The 549-nt window shown below is 67.0% G+C and overlaps 1 protein-coding gene across 1 annotated transcript in view; it reads right to left on the reverse strand.

Annotated features, from left to right (window-relative positions):
• Positions 1-549, reverse strand: part of CFAP46 (cilia and flagella associated protein 46) — a 45,173-nt gene that overhangs the window by 14,065 nt on the left and 30,559 nt on the right. Inside the window, exon 32 of the mRNA XM_012734814.1 lies at positions 21-134. Coding sequence (XP_012590268.1) covers positions 21-134 — 114 coding nt within the window. The remainder of the gene's footprint in view (positions 1-20; positions 135-549) is intronic.

Here is a 549-nt window from a genome sequence, read left to right on the forward strand (position 1 = left end):
CCCGGGCCCAGCTCTCCTACCTTCTTGCCCTTCCTGCCTGAGTTCCGCTTTCTGGAGTCCCTGCCTCTGCTCTCCTTCTTCGCGCCCCCGTCTGTAGGAGACAGAGGCGGCGTCTGGCCGCGCCGGCCCTCAGCCTATGGGCCCCTGTGCCCCGCTGGTCCTGCGACAGGCTGCATCCCTCCGCTTGCTCATGGGTCCATGCCACAGAGGGGGCACAGATGTTTGCTGTGTGGCTTTAGATAGCAGCCACTTCCTGAGGGACAAGGCCAAGAAGGCCGCAGGAGACCACCGCCACCTGCTGACCGTTCACCCAGCAGACAGGGCGCCCTGTGCGTGCACCCCCACCCCACCGCCAGGGGCCAGAGCCTGAGGCCATGAGGACCGGGCCGCCCTGCTACGGCCTCCATCCTGGCCACTGGGCTCTGTGTGGACGTGGGCAGAGGGGTGTGGACAGAGCTGCCCGGAGGCTCGGCTGGTGGCTGCTCCCCGGCCATTTCTTCAGGTCACTCTGGCCGCACAGGGCCGTGTCTTTTCTTGTGCTGGCCCTGC

The sequence above is a fragment of the Condylura cristata genome, unplaced genomic scaffold (genome assembly GCF_000260355.1).
Source record: "Condylura cristata isolate star-nosed mole 26May11 unplaced genomic scaffold, ConCri1.0 scaffold00074, whole genome shotgun sequence".
Taxonomy (NCBI): domain Eukaryota; kingdom Metazoa; phylum Chordata; class Mammalia; order Eulipotyphla; family Talpidae; genus Condylura; species Condylura cristata.